The 23,063-nt window shown below is 43.1% G+C and overlaps 1 protein-coding gene across 2 annotated transcripts in view; it reads left to right on the plus strand.

Annotated features, from left to right (window-relative positions):
- Window positions 1-10,535: 10,535 nt before the first annotated feature.
- MIA2 (MIA SH3 domain ER export factor 2) overlaps window positions 10,536-23,063 on the plus strand; it is a 100,696-nt gene continuing 88,168 nt past the window's right edge. The window contains exons 1-3 of one of the 2 annotated variants that reach the window (XM_060175460.1): window positions 10,536-10,804; window positions 17,056-17,189; window positions 19,899-19,985. In XM_060175460.1, the coding sequence (XP_060031443.1) occupies window positions 10,690-10,804; window positions 17,056-17,189; window positions 19,899-19,985 (336 nt within the window). In that variant the 5' untranslated portion in view covers window positions 10,536-10,689. The remainder of the gene's footprint in view (window positions 10,805-17,055; window positions 17,190-19,898; window positions 19,986-23,063) is intronic. The other variant, XM_060175459.1, reaches the window with a different exon arrangement.

Consider the following 23,063-nt stretch of genomic DNA (forward strand, 5'->3'; position numbering starts at 1 on the left):
CAGTGCTTTCATCTACTGTACATTAAATGTCAGACACGTGAGTGAATTAATCACTGGCTAACTAAAACAAAGTTGTAAAAGATACAGCCATCTGGGGGCTGGGCAGTAGCGCAGCAGGTTAAGTGCACGTGGCGCAAAGCCCAAGGACCGGTGTAGAGACCCGAATTAGAGCCCCGGCTCCCCAGGGGGGGGTCTCTTCACAGGTGGTGAAGCAGGTCTGCAGGTGTCTGTCTTTCTCTCCCCCGCTGTCTTCTCCATTTCTCTCTGTTCTATCCAGCAACAACGACATAAATAATAATTTCTACAACAATAAAACAAGGGCAACAAAAGGGAATAAATAAATATAAAAAATTTTTAAAAAGAAATAACCTTAAAAAAGTATATATATATATATATATATATATATATGGCCAGATGGTGGCGAACCAGGTTAAGTGTACATGTTATAATGGACAAAGACAGGCTTGAGCCCCCAGTCCCCACCTGCAGGAGGAGAGTTTTGCAAGCAGTAAAGCAGTGCTGCAGGTGTCTCCGTCTCTCTTCAACTCTTATCTCCCCCTCCCTCTTGATTTTGACTGTCTATTCAATAAAGATAATAAAAATATTTTAATTTATTCATGAGAAAGTTAGGCAGGGAGATAGAAAAAGAATGAGCAGGGAGTCAGGCGGTAGCGCAGCGGGTTAAATGCAGGTGGCACAAAGCGCAAGGATCTGCGTAAGGATCCTGGTTCCAGCCCCCAGCTCCCCACCAGCAAGGGAGTCACAGGTGGTGAAGCAGGTCTGCAGGTGTCTGTCTTTCCCCCTCTCTGTCTTCCCCTCCTCTCTCCATTTCTCTGTCCTATCCAACAACAATGACATCAATAAAACAAGGGCAGCAAAAGGAAATAAAATATTTAAAAAAAGAAAAAATGAGTGATCACTGGTACATATTGAATTTAAGACCTCATAGTTGAGAATCCAATGCTGTAACCACTGGACCACCACCTGGACCACTCTATCTCTCCCTTCACCCTCATTTTCTGTCTTGGCCTAATAAATTAATGAATAAATAAAGTATTAAAATAAAAGTACACACCATTTCAATAAGCTTTAGGCTTAAACATATATTATCACTACTTTTTTTTTTTTATCAGAACACTGATCAGCTGTGGCCTATGGTGGTGCGGGGGATTGGAGTGGGATTCCAGAGCCTTGGGAGAGAGTCTCTTTGCATAACCATTATTCTTTTCTACCCCGCCCATCTTAAATATTAACTTTAAAATGATTTTAGGGTTGAGATAGTACAGTCTATGCAAAAAAAAAAAAAAAAACTCATGCCTATCATTCAATCCCAGCACCAGCTGAACACTGCTCTTGTGAAAATAAATATTTCAAACTATTCTCTGTCTGGTGTTGTCCATGGCATTCCCGTGTGGTTCAGAGTCTCTAGTCCAGGACATCCTGAATGGTAAGCCTCCTCTGATAAGTCATCTTCTGACCTGGCTCCATATGACCTATTATTATTGGATAGAGATAGAAATTGAGAGGGGGAGAGCCAGGCAGTAGCGCAGCGGATTAAGCGCAGGTAGCACAAAGTGCAAGGTCCAGCAGAAGGATCCCGGTTTGAGCCCCCAGCTCCCCACCTGCAGGGGAGTCGCTTCGCAGGTGGTAAAGCAGGTCTGCAGGTGTCTGTCTCTCCCCCTTTCTGTCTTCCACTCCTCTCTCCATTTCTCTGTCCTATCCAACAACGACAACATCAACAACAATAACTACAACAATAACAACAAAAAATGTGAGGGATATAGGGAGAGAGACTTCTAAATCTCTACTTTACCACTCATCAAAGTTTCCCCCTGAAGGTAGGGATCAGGAACTTGAACCCCAGGTTCTTGCACACTGGTGTGTGCACTTTACCAGGTGTGCCACAGCCTGGCTCCATTTCATATGACCTATTAAAATTGTTTAAAGTTCATTTTAAGTTTGATTTATTTATATTTTCCCTTTTGTTGCCCTTGTTGTTGAACATTGTTGTGGTTACTGATGTTATTGGATAGGACAGAGAGAAATGAAGAGAGGAGGGGAAGACAGAGAGGAGGAGAGAAAGACAGACACCTGCTGCAGACCTGCTTCACTGCTTGTGAAGCGACTCCCCTGCAGGTGGGGAGCCGGGGGCTCGAACCGGGATCCTTATGCCGGTCCTTGTGCTTTGCGCCATGTGCGCTTAACCTGCTGCGCACATAGTTGAGTACACATGTTACCAGGCTTAAGGACTTGGGTTCAAGCTTCTGCTCCCCACCTGCAAAGGAAAAGCTTCATCAGCAGTGATGCAATGCTGCTGGTGTCTCTCCCTCTTGCCTTTCAATTTCTGTCTCATCAAATTAAATAAAATATTATTTTTAACCAAAGCACTCTTTTTTTTCCTTTTTTTATATTTATTTTATTTATTTATTCCCTTTTGTTACCCTTGTTGTTTTATTGTTGTAGTTATTATTGTTGTTGTCGTTGTTGGATAGGACAGAGAGAAATGGAGAGAGGAGGGGAAGACAGAGAGGAGGAGAGAAAGATAGACACCTGCAGACCTGCTTCACCGCCTGTGAAGGGACACCCCTGCAGGTGGGGAGCCGGGGTTCGAACCGGGATCCTTATGCCGGTCCTTGTGCTTTGCGTCACCTGCGCTTAGCCCGCTGCACTACAGCCCGAATCCCAACCAAAGCACTCTTAAGGTCTGACTTATGGTGGAACTGAGGATTAAACTTAGGCATCTTTGGTGCCTCAGACATGAAAGTATTTTTGCATAACCATTGTGCTATCTACCTATCCTGCTCATATATATAAAATGTTTATTTATTTATTTTTATTTTTTCCCTTTTGTTGCCCTTTTTTATTGTAGTTATTGTTGTTGTTAGTGATGTCGTTGTTGGATAGGACAGAGAGAAATGAAGAGGAAGGGAAGACAGAGAGGGGGGAGAGAAAGACAGACACCTGCAGACCTGCTTCACCGCCTGTGAAGCAACTCCTCTGCAGATGGGGAACCGGGGGCTCGAACCAGGATCCTTATGCCAGTCCTTGTGCTTTGTGCCACCTGCGCTTAACCTGCTGCGCTACCGCCCGACTCCCTCATATATGCATTTTATTCCTTTTTAATTTTTTTATTATCTTTATTTACTTATTGGATAGAGACAGCCATAAATTGAGAGAGAAGGAGGAGATAGAGAGGGAGAGAGACAGAGAGACACCTGCAGCCCTGCTTCACCACTTGTAAAGCTTTCCCCCTGCAGGTGGGGACCAGGGCCTTGAGCCTGGATCCTTGCACATTGTAACATGTGCACTCAGCTAGGTGTGCCACCGCCTGGCCCCATTTTATTCCTTTTTTAAAAAATATTTATTTTATTATTATTATTTTTTTTAGAGAGATGCAGAGAGAGAGAGAAACACCAGAGCACTGCTCAGCTCTGGCTTATGGTGGTGCAGGGGATTGAACCTGGGACTTTAGGGCCTCAGGCATGAGAGTCTGTTTGCATAACCATTATGCTATCTCCCCCACTCCCCCATATGTATTTTTTTTTTAAAAAGATTTTGTTTATTTGTTTATGAGAAAGATAGGGGAGAGAGAGAAAGAACCAGACATCACTCTGGTACATGTGCTGCCAGGGATTGAACTCAGGACCTCATGCTTGAGAGTCTAGTGCCTTAGCCACTGCGCCACCTCCTGGACCACCCCCATATGTATTTTTAAGGATTTTATTTATTAATGAGAAAGATAGAATGAAGGGCCAGGTGGTGGCGCACCTGGTTGAGCACACACGTTACAGTGCACAAGGACCCAGTTTCAAGCCCCTGGTGGTACACACCTGCAGAATGAAAGCTTCATGAGTGGTGAAGCAGGGCTGCAGGTGTCTCTTGCTTTCCCTCTACCTCCTCCTCCCCCTCTCAATTTCTCTCTGTCTCTATCCAATAATAAATAAAATACAATAAAAATTAAAAATAAATGAGAGAGAGACAGGAGAGAGAAAGAGCCACACTTCACTCTGGTACATGTGCTGCTGGGGACTGAACTCAGGACCTCATGCTTGAGAGTCTGATGCTTTATCCATTCTGCCACCTCCCAGACCACTGCTCATATATTTCTGTGCTGTTGCTCATATAGTCACATATAGGAACTTGACAGCATCTACAGTGTTTAGAAATCAAAAGGCTTTGGTTCTGGATACTTAGATTTTATTACTGCTATAAAATACTAATCCAGTGATAAAGACAAATATGATATCCCCTTTTGCCAAAGTTTTTATAGGAGAGGAATTATTACTATTATTATTGTCATTATTATTTTAATTTTTTTATAAGAGCACTGATCAGCTCTGGTTTACAGTGGTACAGGGGATTGAACTCGGGACTTCGAAACCTCAGGCATGAAAGTCTGTTTGCATAACCATTATGCTATCTACCCCTGCCCTATTGTTATTATTTTTAACATTTTGTTTATTTATTTGATAGCGACAGACAGAAATGGAGAGAGGAGGGGAAGTCATAGAGGGGGAGAGACAGAGAGGCATTTGAAGCACTGCTTCACTGCTTGCAAAGCTTTTCCCCTGCAGGTGGGGAGTGGGGAGCTTGAACCTGGATTCCTGCACATTGTAACATGGGCACTCAATCAGGTCCACCACTTTAAACCAGTACACTCCTTAGCTTTGGCTTCTGGAAGTGCCGGGAATTGAACCTGGGAACTCAGAGCCTCAGGTATGAAAGTCTTTCTGCATAACCATTATGCTATCTCCTCAGTCCAAGAAGAGAAAATTCTAATGAAAAGGATTACTTGACTTTCTCTTTGAAATAAGAGGAGAGCAGTTGAGCTACACTAGAAGATAGAACTAGAAAAAAAGGAAGGAAGGAAAATATTTTTTTGGGGGGTAGGCAGTAGCACACCTGGTTAAGTACACACACTACAGCGTGAAGGACCCAGGTTCATGGGTGGTGAAGCAGGGCTGTAGGTGTCTCTCTGTCTCTCTCCCTTTCTGTCTCTCCCTCCCCTCTCAATTTCTGGCTGTCTCTAGTCAATAAATAAATAAAAATAATAAAAAGACTATGAGCTGAGCAGTGCTCTGGTCTCTCTTCTCTCTGTATCTCTCATTAAAATAAATAAAATGTTAAAAAAAAAAAAAAGAAAAAAAAGGGAGACAGAGAACAAAGCATCACTCTGGGGTAGTCAATGCCAGGGAGGGAATAGACTCAGGACATCCGGCTAAGAGTTCAATGTTGTTTTTTTTCTTTCAATTTTTAGTATTTATTTATTTATTTATTTGCCCTTGTTGTTTTTTATTGTTGTTGTTATTGATGTCGTCGGATGGGACAGAGAGAAATGGAGAGAGGGAGGGGAAGACTGGAGAGGAGAGAAGAGAGACACCTGTAGACCTGCTTCACCGCCTGTGAAGTGACTCTCCTGTAAGTGGGGAGCGGAGGCCTCTAACCAGGATTCTTATGCCGGCCTTTGCATGTTGCACCACCTGTGTTTAACCCGATGCACTACTGCCCGACTCCCGAGAGTTCAATGTTTTATCCACTATACCACCTGCTGGACTGGAAGACAGAATTTTATTTAGTTATGAGTCATAAACTATTGTCCTTGGGGGATGGTGGTGGAAATAAGTTCCTTTACTATTTCAAGGAAGTATCCTTTCATCCATTCAATAAAAAAATCAGTGTTTTTTTCAACAACTTGTTTGGCTTTATATGTTAACTCTCTTTTCAGCCACCAGTTTCCAGATGTTACCATGATGCCAACCAGACTTCCCTGGACAGACAACCCCACCAATGTGTCCTGGAGCTGCAATTCCCTAGAACCCTACCCCACTAGGGAAAGAGAGAGACAGGCTGGGAGTATGGCTCGACCTGTCAACGTCCATGTTCAGCGGGGAAGCAATTACAGAAGCCAGACCTCCCACCTTCTGCATCCCACAACCACCCTGGGTCCATACTCCCAGAGGGATAAAGAATAGGAAAGCTATCAGGGAGGGGGTGGGATATAGAGCTCTGGTGGTGGGAACTGTGTGGAGTTGTACCTCTCTATGGTTTTGTCAGTATTTCCCTTTTTTTTTTTTTTTACCAGAGCACTGCTCAGCTCTGGTTTATGGTGGTGCAGGGGATTGAACCTAGGACTTTGGAGCCTCAGGCATGGGAGACTGTTTGCATAACCATTATGCTATCTACCCCTGCCCCAGTATTTCCTTTTTATTAAAAAAAAAAAAAAATCAGTGTTTGTTTTTGTTTGCCTCCAGGCTCAGTGCCTGTGCTACAAATCCACTGCTTCTGCCCTTGTTCAGACCTTCACCGCTTGTGAAGTGACCCCCCTGCAGGTGAGGCGTCGAGGGCTCCAAGCAGGATCCCTATGCCAGTGCTTGCGCTTCACATGCACTTAACACTCTGCGCTACTGCCGACCCCCTTAAGGGGGCTATATTTTTAAGTGATTTAGTCTAGGAGAGCTGAAGATAAGTAGGATTTAGCAAAACAAAAATGGAGAAATTATATACAAATAATGTTATTCTCTCCCCTAAAATTTTTAATTGTTTCCTGCTGAATTTAGTATAGAACTATCATTTTCACAGACAGAAGGAAAACTCTTCAGCTCTGGCTTCCGGTGGTGCAGGGCATTGAACCTAAGACTTTTAAGCCTCAGGAGAGTCTCTTTACAATAACCATTATATTGTCTACCTCCTCTCCCTTATAGTTCTTACTTACCTTTGTATGTCAAGTTAGTATCCACCTTGAAATATTGCTTCTAACATTCTGTAAGCATTCTTAATTTTGTCCTTGAATCTTTGGGGGCTGGGCGGTGGTGCACCTCAATAAGCACACATAGTAAGTACTATGGTAAGAACCGTGTATTGGACTCCTTCCAGTCTCCACTCCCCACCTGCTGGGGGAACACTTCAGGAGTGGTGAAGCAGGTCTGCAAGTATCTCTATTTCTCTCTTCCCCTCTCCTCTCAGTTTCTCTCTGTCCTATAGAATAAAATGAAAAGAGAAAAAAAGGGGGGCTAAGAAAGAAAGATGCCAGGAGCAGTAGATTCGTAGTGCCAGCACTGAGCTCAAGCTATAAACCTGGAGGCCCAAAAAAAAAAATCTTTGGTAGTCATACTGCATACAACAAAACTCTCATTAATTTCTCCCTTTGCACTGGTCATTCTGTCTTCTTCCTCCCCCATCTTATGGCAAATGTCACTCTCCGGGCTGAGCTCCCTTCTCTGACAATTTTGTCTAAGTATATCGTTTTCTCTGGAATGACGTAGTATGACTTCCTCCAGTTATCTTGTTCATTGACTTGTTGTTTGCTGGTCTGTCTCCTATGGAGAATGCAAGGTCCATGGAAGCAAGGACTTTGTCCTGTTCCCTGTCCCCAGTCCCTACAGCAGTGTGTGACACATCCTGGGCGTTCAGTGAGGACACATCCTGGGCGTTTAGTGATACATAAGCAGGAAGGGGAGATTTTCATGTGACACATTAAGCTCCCTGCTACAAAGTTAGTGTTCAACAAGCATTATAGTTCTTTTCTTTCCTACCAACTAATAAAATGAATCAATTTGGTCTCAAATATCACCCACACTCTTATCTTGATTATCTAGGCTATCTAAACTATCACAAGCACACAGAGAAGGAGTAAATTATTTTTCCAACCCACTCTTCCCATTTTTTTCTTTTTCCTTTGCAGAGCAGGGACCTAAGGAATGCATGATAGGACTTTTTCCGGGCTGCTTTTTCCCGTCCTTTCCTTTCCTTTCTCTTAAAGATAAAACTCCTTTATTGTTTTATTTAATTAATTTTTTTCTGAATTTTAAAAATTTATACCCCTTTGCTGCCCTTTTTTATTGTTGTTGTTACTGATGTCATTATTGTTGGATAGGACAGAGAGAAATGGAGAGAGAAGGGGAAGGCAGAGATGAGGAGAGAAAGACAGACACTTGCAGACCTGCCTCACCGCTTGTGAAGCGACTCCGACTCCTCGGCAGGGGGGAGCTGGGGCTTGAACCCGGATCCTTACGCGGGTCCTTGTGCTTTGCGCCACGTGTGCTTAACCCCTTGCGCTACCACCCGACTCCCTTTAATTTTTTAAAATATTTATTTGTTCCCTTTTTGTTGCCTTTGTTGTTTGTTTTATTGTTGTAGTTATTATTGCTGTTATTGATGTCGTTGTTGGATAAGACAGAGAGAAATGGAGAGAGGAGGGGAAGACAGAGAGAGAGAGAAAGACAGACACCTGCAGACCTGCTTCACTACCTGTGAAGCGACTCCCCTGCAGGTGGGGGACCAGGGGCTGGAACTGGGATCCTTAGGCCAGTCCTTGCACTTTTGCACCATGTGCGCTTAACCCGCTGCAATATAGCCTGACTCCCTGTTTTTATTTTTGCTTTTTTTTTTTTTTTTTGACACCTGCAGACCTGCTTCACCTGTGAAGTGACTCCCCTGCAGATAGGGAGCTGGGGGCTCAAACCTTTTATTTTTTAAAAGAAAATACATATTGGGCGGTGGATAAATAGCATAGTGGTTATGCAAGGAGACTCTCATGCCTGAGACTCCAAAGTTCCAGGTTCAGTCCCCTGCACCACTATAAACAAAAATAAAGAGAATACAGCTGGGGACTGAGAGGTAGCACACCTGGTTCAGAGCACATGTTATCAAGTTCAAGGACCCAGGTTTGAATCCCATCTCCCCAGCTGCAGGGGACAAGCGTCAAGAGGGGGAGAAACAAGTATTGCAGATGTTTTTCTGTCTCCCAGCCTCTCTGTATTCTCTTCCTCTCTCATTTTCTCTCTGTTCACATAGATGAAGGGAAGATGGGGGAAGGGAACTGCCACCAGAAGCAGCGGGCACCGGGCCCCAGTGATAATCCTGGTAGCTATAAGGAAAAACATTTTTACATTTACTTATTTACTGATAGGACAGAAAGAAATTAAGGAAGAAGGGAAGATAGGGAAAAATAAAAAGAGACATCTACAGCCTTCATTTCACTACCAGTGTTGTCATGATTTCTTTCTTGGTGCTAGTATTTGTAAGAGCAAATATTCAGTTTTGTAAATAGATTAAGAGGGGATAGCGGGGTCAGTCTCCCTCTTTCTATATCTCCCCCTTCCTTCTCAATCTCTGTCTCTATTCAGCAAATAAGTAAATAGACAAGATATTTAAAAAAAAAAAAAAAAGAGGCGATAGCGGGAGTCGGGCTGTATCTCAGTGGGTTAAGCACACGTGGCACAAAGCACAAGGACCAGCGTAAGGATCCCAGTTCGAGCCCCTGGCTCCCCACCTGCAGGGGAGTCGCTTCACAGGTGGTGAAGCAGGTCTGCAGGTGTCTGTCTTTCTCTACCCCTCCTCTCTCCATTTCTCTCTGTCCTATCCAACAACAACGATATCAAAAAATTCAACAATAAAACAACAAGGGCAACAAAAGGGAATAAATAAATAAATATTAAAAAATTTAAAAAAAAAGAAGCAGCGCCTAATTAACTCAATCCCTAGCAAAAAAAAAAAAAAAAAGGCGATAGCATACCTTAACCTAGTGTGATTAAGCACACACACTACAGTGCACAAGGACCTAGGTTCAAGCCCCTGGTCCCCACCTTCAGGGAGAAAGCTTCACAAATGGTGAAACAGGTGTGCAAGTGTCTCTGTCTCTCTATCTCCCCCTGTCAATTTCTCTTTCTCTATCCAATAATAAATAAAATATAATATTTAGGTGGGAGTGGATAGCATAATGGTTATGCAAAGAGACTCTCCTACCTGAGGCTCCAAAGCCCCAGGTTCAATCCCCCGCACCACCTAAAACCAGAGCTGATCAGTGCTCTAGTAAAACAAACAAATAAATAAATAAATATGCAAAAGTCATTTTAAAAAGACTGATCTACCTGGAAGATTTAACAGAATGATGAACTATCTCTTTTTTTGTTTGTTTCATTTCATTTTTTTAAATTAATTAATCAATTTATTTATTCATTCATTCCCTTTTGTTGCCCTTGTTTTGATGTAGTTATTATTGATGTCGACGTAGTTGGATAGGACAGAGAGAAATGGAGAGAGGAGGGGAAGACGGGGTGGGGGGGAGAGAAAGACAGACACCTGCAGACCTGCTTCATCTCCTGTGAAGCTATTCCCCTGCCGGTGGGGAGCCGAGGGCTTGAACCAGGATCTTTACACCGGTCCTTGCGCTTTGTGCCACGTGCGCTTAAGCCACTGCGCTACCTCCTGACTCCATTTTATTTTATTTTACTTATTTTTGTTACCAGAACTCTGAATTTTGGCTGTACTGGGGTTTAAACCTGGAGTCTTTGGTACTATACGCCTGAAGACCTTTCTGCATAACCACAATGCTATGTCCCCTAAACTACCTCTTGCTGAAAGCAAGAATTTGCCCGGCTGAATGCAAAGTGACTTTGAGCAAGACAGGTTACAAGAGCCACCTTTATAAGACATGAGTACAAAAAAAAAAAGGCCCCTGTTAATTATTAAGCTCTTAAGTATTATCTGAGAACCTGAGTACCTGACACTGCAGATTGAGAACAGAGTGTTTGTCTCTCAAATTAAGCCTATATACTGACAGAGAAATGTAGTTACTAAGGGATTTTATTTTATTTTTTCCCTCTCTTACACTTCATAAAGAGAGTGGAAGTATTTTCTAAGCCTGAAACAGTTGGCTTTTCCAAGTTCAGAATTCCTGCTTGCTCTAACATGGCGAAGTTTGGAGTTCACAGAATCTTCCTTCTAGTCATTCCACTGATGAAGTTTGTAGAAGGCACAAAACTGCTGGCGGACTTTAAGAAGTGTGGTGACCTGGAGTGTGAAAGTAAGTTTGCTTTTCTTTCATTATTAAAAAATTATTAGTGATTTAATAATGATTAACAAGATTGTAAGATAACAAGGGTACAATTCCATACAGTTCCCATAGCTGGAGTTCCGTGTCCCATCCCATCCATTGGAAGCTTCCCTATTCTTTATACCTCTGGGGGTATGGACCAAAATTCTTTTTTTTTTTTCAGAGCATCTCTTTTAAATTTAATTTAATTAATTTATTTTTAAATATTTATTTCTTTTTGTTGCCCTTGTTCTTGCTTTATTGTTGTAGTTATTATTGTTGTTATTGATGTCACCGTTGTCAGATAGAACAGAGAGAAATCGAGAGAGGAGGGAAGACAGACAGGGAGAGGAAGATAGACACCTGCAGACCTGCTTCATAGCCTGTTAAGCAACTTCCCTGCAGGTGGGAAGCCGGGGGCTCAAACCAGGATCCTTACGCCGGTCCTTGAGCTTTGCACCACCTCTGCTTAACCCTCTGCACTACCACCTGCTCCCTTTATTTTATTTTTAAAAAAATTAAAATATTTATTTCCTTTTTGTTGCCCTTGTTGTTTTATTATTGTTGATATTGATGCATCGTTGTTGGATAGGACAGAGAGAAATGGAGAGAGGAAGGGAAGACCGAGAAGGGGAGAGAAAGATAAGACACCTGCAGACCTGCTTCACCGCCTGTGAAACGACCCCTGCAGGAGGGGAGCCGGGGGCTTGAACCGGGATCCTCAAGCCCGTCCTTGCACTTAGCACCACAGGTGCTTAACTCGCTGCGCTACCTCCTGACTCCCGACCAAAATTCTTTATGGAGAGCAGAAGGTGGGAATTCTGGCTCCTATAATTGCTTCTCCGCTGGACATGGGCGGATCCACACCCCCAGCCTGTTTCTGTCTTTCCCTAGTGGGGTAGGGCTCTGGAGAGGGGAGACTTCAGGATACATTGGTGAGGTTGTCTGCCCAGGGAACTTAGGATGGCATCATAATAGTGTCTGCCACTTAGTAGCTCTTTCTTCTTTTTCTTCCTTCTTTTACTCTGAAATGACATAAAATGTTATTGTGGATATAAATGATAAAAGTGAGATGTGGGGGGAGCTGGGTGGTAGCACAGCGGGTTAAATGCAGGTGGCACAAAGTGCAAGGACCAGCATAAGGATCCGGGTTCGACCCTCCAGCTCCTCCCCTGCAGGAGAGTTACTTTACAGGCAGTGAAGCAGGTCTGCAGGTGTCTGTCTTTCTCTCCCCCTCTCTGTCTTCCCCTCCTCTCTGCATTTCTCTCTGTCCTATCCAACAGTGACGGGATCGATAACGACAACAATAAAACTACAAGGGCAACAAAAATGGAATAAATAAATAAATATTAAAAAATACAAAAAAAGTGAGATGTGTAACTGTATAGTTCAGTATAAATGGGAAATTCTGGAAGCAAAGCAATTTAGGAGGGTATTTAATGTAGATAGACAAAGAGGTCCGTCAGTCTCAGGTATATGTATCAGAAATTATAAAGATACTAATCCATTACTCAAAAACAAACTTATTATTAATCAGAGAACTGTTCAGCTCTGGCTTATGGTGGGGTGAGGGATTGAACCTGGGACTTTGAAGCCTCAAGCATGAGAGTCTCTTTGCATAGCCTGACCCCCAGATAATTCTTATTTATCACAGTATCCGTGAATACTGAAGGAATACAAGTAAATTTAGGTTTTTTTCTTTTTCCTTTTTTGATATTTTATTTATTTATTTTAATGAGACAGAGAGAGAGAGAGAGAAGAGAGAGAGAGAGAGAGAAAGAGGACAAACTAGAACACTGCTCAGCTCTGGCCTATAGTGGGGCTATGGATTGAACCTGGGACCTTGCAGCCTCAGGCATGGTCTTTTTGCATAACCATTCTGCTATCTCCCCAATCCAAACTTAGTTTTTCAGGAACTACCAAAGTTCTAGTTGCACTATGCATAGAATTGGTTTTCTTTGGGAGTCGGGCTGTAGCGCAGCGGGTTAAGAGCATGTGGCGCCAAGTGCAAGGACTGGCATAAGGATCCTGGTTCAAGCCCCTCACTCCCCACCTGCAGGGGAGTCGTTTCACAAACAGGTGAAGCAGGTCTGCAGGTGTCTGTCTTTCTCTCTCCCTCTCTGTCTTCCCCTCCTCTCTTCACTTCTCTCTGTCCTATCCAACAACGACGACATCATCAACAACAATAATAATTACAACAATAATAACAACAAGGGCAACAAAAGGGAATAAATAAATCAGTATTTTTAAAAAAAAGACTTGCAGGTGGTCCAGGAGGTGGCGCAGTAGCTATGTCACTAGACTCTCAAGCATGAGGTCCTGAGTTCAATCCCTGGCAGCACATGTACCAGAGTGATGTCTGGTTCTTTCTCTCTCTCCCCTATCTTTCTCATAAATAAATAAAATCTTAAAAAAAAAAAAAGACTTGCAGGGGTAGATAGCATAATGGTTATGCAAACAGACTCTCATGCCTGAGGCTCCAGAATCTCAGGTTCAACCCCTTGCACCACCATAAACCAGAGCTGATCAGTGCTCTGGTAATAAAATAAAATAAAATAAAATAATAAATAAATAAAAGACTTTTAAAAAGTTATAAGGTAGTAGGGGTATAATCCCACACTATTCCACCACCAGAGATCTGTGTTCCTATTCCCCTTCAGAAGAAACGCACACAGATTCAGTTCTTAGTGTCAAAACTCACTTTTGACTTGACAATCTTTCACAAAGAAAACTATTAAGGAAAAGACACTTTATGCCAAAAGATAAAATGATCTTACTAGCTATGGATTCATCACCATGAAATAGTGAATAATGATTCAACTGAAGGACATTAGGTGATCTTGAAATTCAGACAAGGGGCAGGTAGGCTGGACCCATTAGGGGTATCTCATACAGGAAGCAGGGTGTAAGACTTAGACTTCTAGGCTTAAAAGAAAAGTGCAGTGTGGCCTGGGAGGTGGTTTTAGGGTCAGTCTTCAGCCTTCTATGTGCCAAGACTGATTCTCTCTCTCTCTCCTTCTCTCTCTCTCTTCCTCTCTTCTCTTACTCCTCTCTCCTAAGTAAAACAAATAAATAGATAAATAAATAAATGAAATTTAAGTTTAGCATATAGGAAGCAGAGGTTGTAAAAAATAATAAATAAATAAAAAACAACCACCCCAGAACAAAACCTGACTTTACCATTTAGTAGATGAGTGACCATTTTCTAACACTAAAGGTCCATTTCTTTTTTTTTTTTTTAAGATTTAAAAAAAATATTTATTTATTCCCTTTTGTTGCCCTTGTTTTTTAATTGTTGTAGTTATTATTGTTGTTGTTATTGATGTCTTTGTTGTTGGATAAGACAGAGAGAAAAGGAGAGAGGAGGGGAACACAGAGAGGGGGAGAAAGATAGACACCTACAGACCTGCTTCACCGCTTGTGAAGCGACTCCCCTGTAGGTGGGGAGCCGGGGGCTCCAACCAGGATTCTTACACCAGTCCTTGCACTTTGCGCCACCTGCACTTAACCTGATGCGCTACTGCAGACTCCCAGTCCATTTCTTTTTAAAGATGAACTTTACGTTTATTTCTAGTTTGTTTGTTTGTTTGTTTGTTTACTATTGGATAGAGACAGAGATTGAGAGGGGGAGGGGGAGAGATAGGTAGAGACAGAGAGACACCTACAGCCCTGCTTCACCACTTGTGAAGTTTTCCCCTTGCAGGTGGGGACCAGGGGCTTGAACCTGGATCCTTGCACACTGTCACATGTGCACCACCACCTGGTCTCTTAAAGGCCCATTTCTTAGATTATGATGAGATTACTTACTTTATAGGTCTGTTTTAAGACTCTGATAAAATATAGATATTTAAAAAAGGTTATCATAATGCCTAGAATATAATAAGTACCAAGAAGACAACTATTATTATTTCTTTTCTTTTCTACTGACTGGAATGACAATAGATTGACAAGCTTGTGGGGTGGGGAGATAGCATATGATAATGAAAATTATTCCCTGCTTGAGACTCTGAGGTTCCAGGTTCAATCCCCAGCACCACTATAAGCCAGGGCTCTAGTCTCTCTATTCTAATAAAAAATAAATAGAGTATTTTGGGGGGTCGGGTGTAGCTCAGTGAGTTAAGTGCACATAGCACAAAGCGCAAGGACTGGCTCAAGGATCCCAGTTTGAGACCCTGGCTCCCCACCTGCAGGGGGTCTCTTCACAAGCGGTGAAGCAGGTCTGCAGTTGTCTATCTTTTTCTCCCCCTCTCTGTCTTCCTCTCCTCACTCGATTTCTCTCTGTCCTATCCAACAACAATGACATCAATAATAATAATAACCAAGAGTCGGGTGGTAGCACAGCGGGTTAAGCGCAGGTGGCACAAAGCATAAGGACCCGCATAAGGGTCCCAGTTCGAGCCCCCAGCTCCCCTCCTGCAGGTGGGGTCACTTCACAAGCAATGAAGCAGGTCTGCAGGTGTCTATCTTTCTCTCCCCCTCTGTCTTCCCCTCCTCTCTCCATTTCTCTCTGTCCTATCCAACAACGATGACATCAATAACAACAACAACAATAACTACAACAATGAAACAACAAGGGCAACAAAAGGGAATAAATAAATAAATATTAAAAATAAATAAATAACAATGAGATACCACTTCACTCCTGTGAGAATGATATACATCAGAAAAGGTAACAGCAGCAAATGCTAGAGAGGGTCTGGGGTCAAAGGAACCCTCCTGCACTGCTGGTGGGAATGTCAATGGGTCCAACCTCTGTGGAGAACAGTCTGGAGAACTCTCAGAAGGCTAGAAATGGACCTACCCTATGATCCTGGAATTCCTCTCCTGGGGATATAGCCTAAGGAACCCAACACATCCATCCAAAAAGATCTGTGTACACATATGTTCTTGGCAGCACAATTTGTAATAACCAAAACCTGGAAGCAACCCAGGTGTCCAACAACAGATGAGTGGCTGAGCAAGTTGTGGTCTAGATACACAATGGAATACTACTCAGCTGTAAAAAATGGTGACTTCACTGTTTTCAACCGATCTTGGATGGACCTGGAAAAATTCATGTTAAGTGAAATAAGTCAGAAACAGAAGGATGAGTATGGGATGATCTCACTCTCAGGCAGAAGTTGAAAAACAAGATCAGAAAAGAAAACACAAGTAGAACCTGAACTGGAATTGGTGTATTGCACCCAAGACTCTGGGGTGGGTGGGCTGGGTGGGTGGGGAGAATATAGGTCCATGAAGGATGATAAATGACATAGTGGGGGTTGTATTGTTAAGTGGGAAGCTGGGGAATGTTATGCATGTCAAACTATTGTATTTACTGTTGAATGTAAAACATTAATTCCCCAATAAAGAAATAAATTTTTAAAAATAAATAAATAATTTTTTTTTTTTAGTAGATAGACGAGAGGAGGCCAGGCGGTAGCACACCAGATTCAGCGCACGTGGCGCAAAGCGCAAGGATCCTGGTCCAAGCCCCCGGCTCCCCACCTGCAGGGAGTCGCTTCACAAGCAGTGAAGCAGGTCTGCAGGTGTCTATCTTTCTCTCCCCCTCTCTGTCATCTAATCCTCTTTCAATTTCATTCTATCCTATCCAACAACAACAAAAAGGGGAAAAGGGAGTCGGGCGGTAGCACAGCGGTTTAATAATAGCAGGTGGCACAAAGTGCAAGGACCGGCTTAAGGATCCCGGTTCAAGCCCCCGGCTCCCCACCTGCAGGGGAGTCGCTTCACAGGCTGTGAAACAGGTCTGCAGGTGTCTGTCTTTCTCTCCCCCTCTCTGTCTTCCCCTCCTCTCTCCATTTCTCTCTGTCCTATCTAACAATGACAATATCAATAACAACAACAATAATAACTACAACAACAAAACAAAGGCAACAAAAGGGAATAAATAAATAAATATTTTTTTACAGGGGGGAGGGGAATGGCTGCCAGGAGCAGTGGATTTGTAGTGTAGCCACCTGAGCCCCAGTGATAACACTGGAGGGGGAAAAAAATAGATGAGCTTGACTAAATGGAATGAGAAAAAGGAATTACAAATAGAAAGAGAGACCAGTGTGTGGCTATCAAGTGTTAGAACTGATTTTGTGTAGGGTGAGACATCTGTATAGGTTTTGGAGGTCGGCAATCGTATGTAGAAACTAGCCTGTGAAACCACATAGAATGGACTGGAGGAGGGCAAGATGGGAGGAAGGAAAAGAACATTTTAACTTCAAGTGTGTGTTTTTCTTTACTTGTTTACATAGCTTTAATAAGCAGAGTCATAGCCATAAAAGATTTCAGAGGACCTGACTGCCGATATCTGAACTTCACTACTGGAGAGGAGATATCTGTTTATGTCAAGCTTGTAGGAGAAGGAGAAGAACTGTGGGCAGGAAGTGTAAGTATCTAGTCTTAAAAATGATACAGAATCGGGAGTCGGGCTGTAGCGCAGCGGGTTAAGCGCAGGTGGCGCAAAGCGCAGGGACCGGCATAAGGATCCCGGTTCAAACCCCGGCTCCCCACCTGCAGGGGAGTCGCTTCACAGGCGGTGAAGCAGGTCTGCAGATGTCTGTCTTTCTCTCCTCCTCTCTGTCTTCCCCTCCTCTCTCCATTTCTCTCTGTCCTATTCAACAACGACGACATCAATAATAACTACAACAAGGGCAACAAAAGGGAATAAATAAATAAAAATAAAATAAATATTAAAAAAAATTAAAAAAAAATGATACAGAATCTATGGCTAGCTTGTACAGGGATGGCTGCTTCTCACTCCTTTTTAATATTTATTTATTTTCCCTTTTGTTGCCCTTGTTGTTGAACATTGTTGTGCTTACTGATGTCGTTGTTGTTGGATAGGACAGAGAGAAATGGAGAGAGGAGGGGAAGACAGAGAGGGGGAGAGAAAGACAAACACTTGCTGACCTGCTTCACCACCTGTGAAGCGACTCCCCTGCAGGTGGGGAGCCCGGGGCTCCAACCGGGATCCTTATGCCGGTCCTTGTGCTTTGCGCCACCTGCGCTTAACCCACTGCGCTACCGCCCGACTTTCTTATTACTTTAAATCTTTCTGATCACTAGGGCTTGCATGATGATTCCATGGCTCCTTTTCCTTTCTTTCTTTCTTTCTTTCTTTCTTTCTTTCTTTCTTTCTTTCTTTCTTTCTTTCTTTCTTTCTTTCTTTCTCCATTTTGTTGCCCTTGTTTATCATGGTTGTTGTTATTATTGTTGTTGTTGTTGGATAGGACAGAGAGAAATGGAGAGGGGGGGTAAGACAGAGAGGGGAGAGAAATAGAGACATCTGCAAACCTGCTTCATCGCCTGTGAAGCGACTCCCTTTGCAGGCGGCAAGCCGGAGGCTCGAACCGGGATCCTTCCGCAGGTCCTTGCGCTTTGCACCATGTGCGCTTAACCCGCTGCGCCACTGCTTGGCTCCCTTTATTAACACATTTAAGTAAACAAAAACCTGTACTATGTTGATGAATATACTCATGCTGTCAGAGTTTAAGCCTCTCACCTGACCGACATATTGCAAATGCCGTGTATATCAAAGCTACACCTAGCACAGCTACTGCCAACTTTCTTTTTATTATTATTTATTTATTTATTTATTCCCTTTTGTTGCCCTTGTTTTTATTGTCATAGTTATTATTATCGTCGTCGTCGTTGTTGGACAGGACAGAGAGAAATGGAGAGAGGAGGGGAAGGCAGAGGGGGAGAGAAAGGTAGACACCTGCAGACCTGCTTCACCACCTGTGAAGCGACTCCCCTGCAGGTGGGGAGCCCGGGGCTCGAACCGCGATCCTTATGCTGGTCCTTGCACAGTGCCACATGCACTTAACCCGCTGTGCTACTGCCCCACTCTCGTTTTTGTCTCTTTCTTTTTATTTTTTTCTTTTTTTAGATTTTATTTATTTATTCATGAGAAATGATAGGAGAGAGAGAGAGAGAGAGAGAGAAAGAACCAGACATCACTCTGGTACATGTGCTGCCGGGAATTGAACTCAAGACCTCAAGCCTGAGAGTCCAAAGCCTTATCCACTGTGCCACCTTCTGGACCACTTCTGTCTCTTTGTGGTAGCCCAGATTTGCTCATCTGAATCATGGGCTTGTCTGAGCAAGGTGGGTCAGCGAGGTTGAAGAAAGGAAGAAAACTAGTATGCGGGGGGTCATGGGGGACCTAGCTTAACTGGCAAAGCAGCAGACTTCCTTGCGTAGCTGTCCTGGTTAGGCACTGGTGCTGCATGTAACACAGTGGTGCTGTAGCCTCTTTCTCCCTCTCCCGGATCTCCCCTCCCCCTCCCCTCCCCCTCCCCTCCCCCTCCCCTCCCCCTCCCCTCCCCCCTCCCCTCCCCCTCCCCCTCCCCCTCTCCCTCTCCCTCTCTTCCTCCCTCTGCCTCTGCCTCTGCCTCTGCCTCTGCCTCTGCCTCTGCCTCTGCCTCTGCCTCTGCCTCTGCCTCTGCCTCTCCCTCTCCCTCTCCCTCTCTCTCTCCCTCTCCCCCTCCCCCTCCCCCTCCCTCTCCCTCTGTGTCTCACAGGTCCTCTCAAGGACCAGCGTAAGGATCCCGGTTTGAGCCCCCGGCTTCCCACCTGCAGGGGAGTTGCTTCACAGGCGGTGAAGCAGGTCTGCAGGTGTCTGTCTTTCTCTCCCCCTCTCTGTCTTCCCCTCCTCTCTCCATTTCTCTCTGTCCTATCCAACAATGACGACATAAATAACAACAACAATAATAACTACAACAACAATAAAAAACAAGGACAACAAAAGGGAAAATAAATATAAATAAAAATTTAAAAAGCCTCTCTTTCCCACATATAATCTGTAAAATTAATCTTGAAAATAAGAAGAAAATGAGTAAGCGGACTGATTTTGTTTCTGAAGTTTGGAAATGTTGCACGTCACGGTTTGTCTCTTTGCTCTTTCTCATTCAGGCTGTTTGTTTTTAACAAAAGAGGGATATGATTTTGCTCACCTTCTTTCTGGATGTCAGAAGAAAGCCAATTTATATCTGATTTGAAACAGTTGAGGGTATGGGGCCTAAATTGAACTCAAAAGTTATTGCTGTTTGGATGACTCGTCTTTGATAATCTTTTTCCCCCTCCATTTTGATAGAAAGAAAAAGACTTTGGATATTTTCCAAGAGATGCCGTCTACATTGAAGAGGTGTTCATATCTGAGGAAGTTAAAATATCTACTAAAGTGAGTAAACTCAGGCTTGGTCATTAACTGAAATGAACATTTGTTGACTAAAACAGTCTCTGTAATATAAATGCTCATTGGATGTGTACATTGTACAGTGAAGGCAGAAACTAGTTGTTCTGAAATTTTATTTTAAGAGTCATCATCTGTGATGTGGGAGGTGGCCCAGTGGACAAAAGCACTGGATTCTCAACCATGAGGTCCTGAGTTCAATCCCTAGCAGCACATGTGCCAGAGTGATGTCTGGTTCTTTTTCTCCTGTCTCTTTCTCATGAATATATAAATTTTTTAAAAAAAGAGTCATCATCTAAGTATTTGAACAAAATGAGGTAAAATTAAATTGAAGACAGGTAAATATTTTGCTTTCTGAACAACTAGCAGACAGGCAGTAGAGTGCAGTGGTTGACCACACGTATTTTCCATCCTGTGAGGTGGTACAGTGGATGAAGTGTTGGACTCTGAGGCACGGGGTCTTGAGTTTGTTTCCTAGCATCAAATGTGCCAGAGTAATGCTCTGCTTCACACTTGCTCTTTTCTCATAAAGAAATAATAATAGTTATTCTTTTTTCTTTTTTTATATTTATTTTATTTATTCCCTTTTGTTGCTTTACTGTTGTAGTTATTATTGTTGTCGTCACCGTCATTGTTGAATAGGACAGAGAGAAATGGAGAGAGGAGGGGAAGACAGAGAGGGGGAGAAAAAGACAGACACCTGCAGACCTGCTTCACTGCCTGTGAAGCGACTCCCGGGTGCTCACCGGGATCCTTGAGCCGGTCCTTGCACTTTGCACCACCTGAGCTTAACCCGCTGCACTACTGCCCGACTCCCATAATAGTTATTATTTTTATTGTATTTGCTTATTATTGGATAGACATAGAGCAATTGAGAGGGGAGGGGAGGTAGGGAAGGGAAGAGACAGAGAGACACCGGCAGCCCTGCCACACCACTTGTGAAACTTTCCCCCTGCAGGTGGGAACCTGGGGCTTGAACCTGGGTCCTTGCTCACTGTAGAGTGTGCACTTAATCAGGTGTGTCACTGTCTGGTTCCTAAATAATACTTATTATTATTATTATTATTTTTACCAGACCACTGCTCAGCTCTGGTTTATAGTGGCTTGGGGATTGAACCTGGAACTTGGAGCATCAGGCTTGAGAGTCTCTTTGCATAACCATTATGCTATCTACCCTGCCCCTAAATAATAATAGTAATTTTTTATATTTTTATTTTATTATTGGATCAAGACAGAGAAAGATTGAGAGGGAAGGAGAAGATAGAGAGGGAGAGAGACAGAGAGATACCTGCAGCCCTGGTTTACCACTCGTGAATCTTTTTCCGTGCAGGTGGGGACCAAGGGCTTGAACCTGGGTCCTTGTGCATTATGCTATGTGCACTTAACCAGGTGTGCCACTACCTGGCCCCTAAATCATTATTTTTTAAAAGGAGGGTTGTCTGAGGAGATAGCATAATGGTTATGCAAATGATTTTCATGTCTGAGGCCAAAGCTAAGCAGTACTCTGGTAACAGAAAGGAAAGAAGAAAGAAAGAAAGAAAGAAAGAAAGAAAGAAAGAAAGAAAGAGAGAGAGAGAAAGAAAGGAAAGTGGTGCTTCTGGTTGAGTGCACACATTACAGTGCGCAAAGACCCAGTTTCAAGCCCCTAGTCCCCACCTGCAGGAGGAAAGCTTCACACGTGGTGAAGCACTGCTGCTCTCTCTCTCACTCTCAGTCCCTCTCTCTCTCCCTTCCCTCTCAATTCTCCCCTGTCTCTATGCAAAATAAATAAACTATTTTAAATGGTAAAGAAAGTGTATGGATGCGGGTAGGGGTAGACAGCGTAATGATTATGCAAACAGATTGTCAAGCCTGAGGCTCCAAAGTCCCAGGTTCAGTCTCTTGCACCACCATAAACCAGAGCTGATCAGTGCTCTAGCAAAAGAAAGAGAAAAGAGAGAGTATGGATTGCTGGAAGTACACTGAGTTTAAAGCCTCACTCAGTCACTTTAGTAGCTATATAGACTTTTGTGCTTTAATTCCCCCCTCCATATATATACACATATATTCCAGAGCCTTTATCAAGTTGTTACATTGATCATGCCATGACTTCATAGGGAATAGGTCCCAGCAACTCTGGTTCCTTTCCATTGTCAGTGCAGGCTGACACTTCAGCTGAACCCAAGTAACCTTCTCTTTGGCTCCCTTTTTTTCCTGATCATTTTCCCTCACACGTTTCAAGAAGCTGGCTCTGCTCTTAATTAACTAATTAATTAATTAGTATGCTCAAAACATTACTTCCCTTGGCAAGCATCTCCCCCTTTCCTTGTTTGTTTACAACAATGCCAAAAGCATGCTGGGTAACATTGTAGCCTCTCCCAGTGTTGCCATGGTAACATTTGGGGGCATTCCTTTTTGAAGAGTGCCTATTCGGCCTGCACTGTCACCTTTCTTATAGGTCCACATACATGTGTGTGGCTAGAGAAACATGTTTTCTAGAAGGCCTAGAGAACATATAGTGGGTTCCTCTCCTCTTTCTCTTTGTGTTACTTTGGCGACTTACTGGGAGACTGACTGCTGTAGTGGAAAAGATTTCTGTCTTTTTTTTTTTTTTTGACTTTTTTTTTGGGGGGGGGAATTAATGTTTTACATTCAACAGTAAGTACAATAGTTTTTACATGCATAACATTCCCCAGATTCCCATATAACAATACAACCCCACTAGGTCCTCTGAATCCTTCCTGGACCCGTATTCTCCCCACCCACCCACCCCAGAGTCTTTTACTTTGGTGCGATATGCCAATTCCATTTCAGGTTCTACTTGTGTTTTCTTTTCTGATCTTGTTTTTCAACTTCTGCCTGAGAGTGAGATCATCCCATATTCATCCTTCTGTTTCTGACTTATTTCACTCAACATGATTTTTTCAAGGTCCATCCAAGATGGGCTGAAAACAGTGAAGTCACCATTTTTTTACAGCTGAGTAGTATTCCATTGTGTATATATAACACAACTTTCTTCCTTTCTTTCCTTTTCTTTCTTTCTCTTCTTTCTTTCTTTCTTTCTTTCTTTCTTTCTTTCTTTCTTTC

This window comes from Erinaceus europaeus, chromosome 16, assembly GCF_950295315.1.
Source record: "Erinaceus europaeus chromosome 16, mEriEur2.1, whole genome shotgun sequence".
Taxonomy (NCBI): Eukaryota; Metazoa; Chordata; class Mammalia; order Eulipotyphla; family Erinaceidae; genus Erinaceus; species Erinaceus europaeus.